The following is a 2239-nucleotide window of genomic DNA, read 5'->3' as shown; positions in this document are numbered from 1 at the left end:
GTGTGTGTGTGTGTGTGTGTGTGTGTGTGTGTGTGTGTGTGTGTATAAAGGTGTTTTAAACCCTTCCCACACTCTTGCAATAATTTAAACAGTGTTTCTAAACTCTAAAAGATCACAGCGTGTCATGATCTCCGCTCTCTGCCACCTGCCAGCGCTCTTGGCCACGCCCACTTCTCCACCGCAGAGCGGAGATCATGACATGCTGTAGGAGGGAGCTTCTACCTGCAGCTGTGGGCTGCACACATGTGCAGCAGGTGCTAATTCAATTAAAATAATTTACTTTAAATAAAAAATCCATGCCAATTGTGCGGCTCATCCATCAATCAGCCAATTGTGGGTCATGTCCAATCTTATTTTGAAAAACGCAAAAGAGCGAGTGACTACTGTATACCCTTTATTTTTACCTGGGGGTCTTGCATGTCTGCCTGCCTGAGGGTTCAGCTATAACCCATCAGATCATGTCACTAGTTTTGTTTTTACTTGGGAATTATTATTATTTTTTTTTAAATAGGAGGTGAATCTTGTTTACATGACACTCTAGGCAAATACTCTAAGTTCCTCTAAAACTATTTAATTTTGTTAACATTTGTAGAAATATTTGGCTTATTTGTTAATATATTTAGCTGCACCATCAGCACCCAAACTTTATTTTTAAGGAACAGAGAAACTTGTCAATTTGTTTTGTTGTCACTGCCACAGAAGTAGGAGGTGGACGTTTTTCCTGTGTCTAAGTCATCTGTCTGTGCTGTCAGCAAAATATCTCATGAGTCACCCAGTGGGTTTTACTTAAACTTTTCGACATCATCAGCTGGAAAACCTTTGAGTCATTTCATATCTGCACTGTGAAAAAAATGTTGACTCAGGTTTTACAGTTTGAGCTTGAAAACTTTTAGGATCCATTTTATCTGTTTAATAAACTTTTGCATTTTACTTAAAAAAACAGATCGATATCTAAATGAAGTTTTATAAAAGTAAGTTAAGACTTCTGTTTTTACCCAACAGATCCCCAACAATCTGTGGCCGAGTCCAGCTCCTGGGGGCTCTGTGGTCTCCTCCTGCATGCTGCCCCGAGGCTCCCCCCCATGCGTCGCTCCCTATTCTCACTCCCCTCGCTCGGCTGCTGCGGCCACGGCCGACCACGGCTACATGGGCTTCCCCGGTCAGCAGAACCAGTTCGGCCACGTCTCCCTGAACAACTTCTTCAGCGCAGACTCCCTCCTCACGCCGGCCGCCGCCTCCCACCCAGCCTTTGAGACCAAACCGGAGTTCGAGAGGCGCTCGTCCAGCATCGCCGTGCTGCGCATGAAGGCCAAGGAGCACACGGCCAACATCTCCTGGGCCATGTGATCCAGCGCTCTGTCTGAAAATGGAGGAAATATTATCTTTTTTTTATTTTTTAATGTGCAGAACTGCTTTAGGAGTCTGACTTCGTGTTTGTGACGAACAGCTTCAGTCCAGATGTGGCAACCCTGCTGCTCCAGATCTGCATCAAACTCTGACAAAACTTCATCGGACAGAGAGAAGACGATCTGAGCCTGAAGGTGTGGATCAGTTTACGGCTCCTCGCACATTCCAACAGCAAACACACACGCTTGAAACAAAAAATGTGCTCCTGAACGTGTGACGGTCAGCGCTTTCATCTGTCCTGTCAGGACAAACAAGCAGACAAATTTATTTTCCACCAAATCAACATGTACCGTATTTTTCACCCTATAAGTAATTTTTTTGCATAATTTACATGCCCTGCGACTTATACATCGAAGCGACGTATTTATGGATTTTTTCCATATTTATAAAACACTTTTTGTCTGAGATATGACCGTTTTCATTCATTCTGACTGAAAATAGTGAACACTACCATTTTTCGCCGCTAGATGGCAGTCGAGCAGTATGGCATGCCGTTGTATCATGTAATAGGTAAAAGTGGCTATTAATGACACAACCGACTTGCCAAAGTTCCACCATCGTCTGCCTGGAGCAACCGTCAAATCAGCTTCATTTTGTTGCTCCTCCCCGGCGAAATGCAGCTGATTTGACCATTGAAGTGCATTTATTAAGTAAAAGTTCAACTGAGACACAACTTTACTATAATGTCGAGCAAACAAATAATAGTTTTAAGTGGTTATCTTGTTAAATTTAGAAGAAGTGCACAGCGAGTCGCCCCTCTGCGCGTTCATGTTTCCGCGAATCGGCTTTTGAAAATGCAGCTGATTTGACCGTCAAAGTGCATTTATTAAGG

The 2239-nt window shown here is 43.5% G+C and overlaps 1 protein-coding gene across 1 annotated transcript in view; it reads left to right on the top strand.

Annotated features, from left to right (window-relative positions):
- The window catches only part of alx1 (ALX homeobox 1), an 8647-nt gene extending 7283 nt beyond the window's left edge, over positions 1–1364 (top strand). The window contains exon 4 of the mRNA XM_037682585.1: positions 1003–1364. Coding sequence (XP_037538513.1) covers positions 1003–1347 — 345 coding nt within the window. The 3' untranslated portion in view covers positions 1348–1364. The remainder of the gene's footprint in view (positions 1–1002) is intronic.
- Positions 1365–2239: the final 875 nt, after the last annotated feature.

This window comes from Nematolebias whitei, chromosome 10 (genome assembly GCF_014905685.2).
Source record: "Nematolebias whitei isolate Nwh7 chromosome 10, NemWhi1, whole genome shotgun sequence".
Lineage (NCBI taxonomy): Eukaryota > Metazoa > Chordata > Actinopteri > Cyprinodontiformes > Rivulidae > Nematolebias > Nematolebias whitei.
This window is presented reverse-complemented; position numbering and strand designations above follow the sequence as displayed.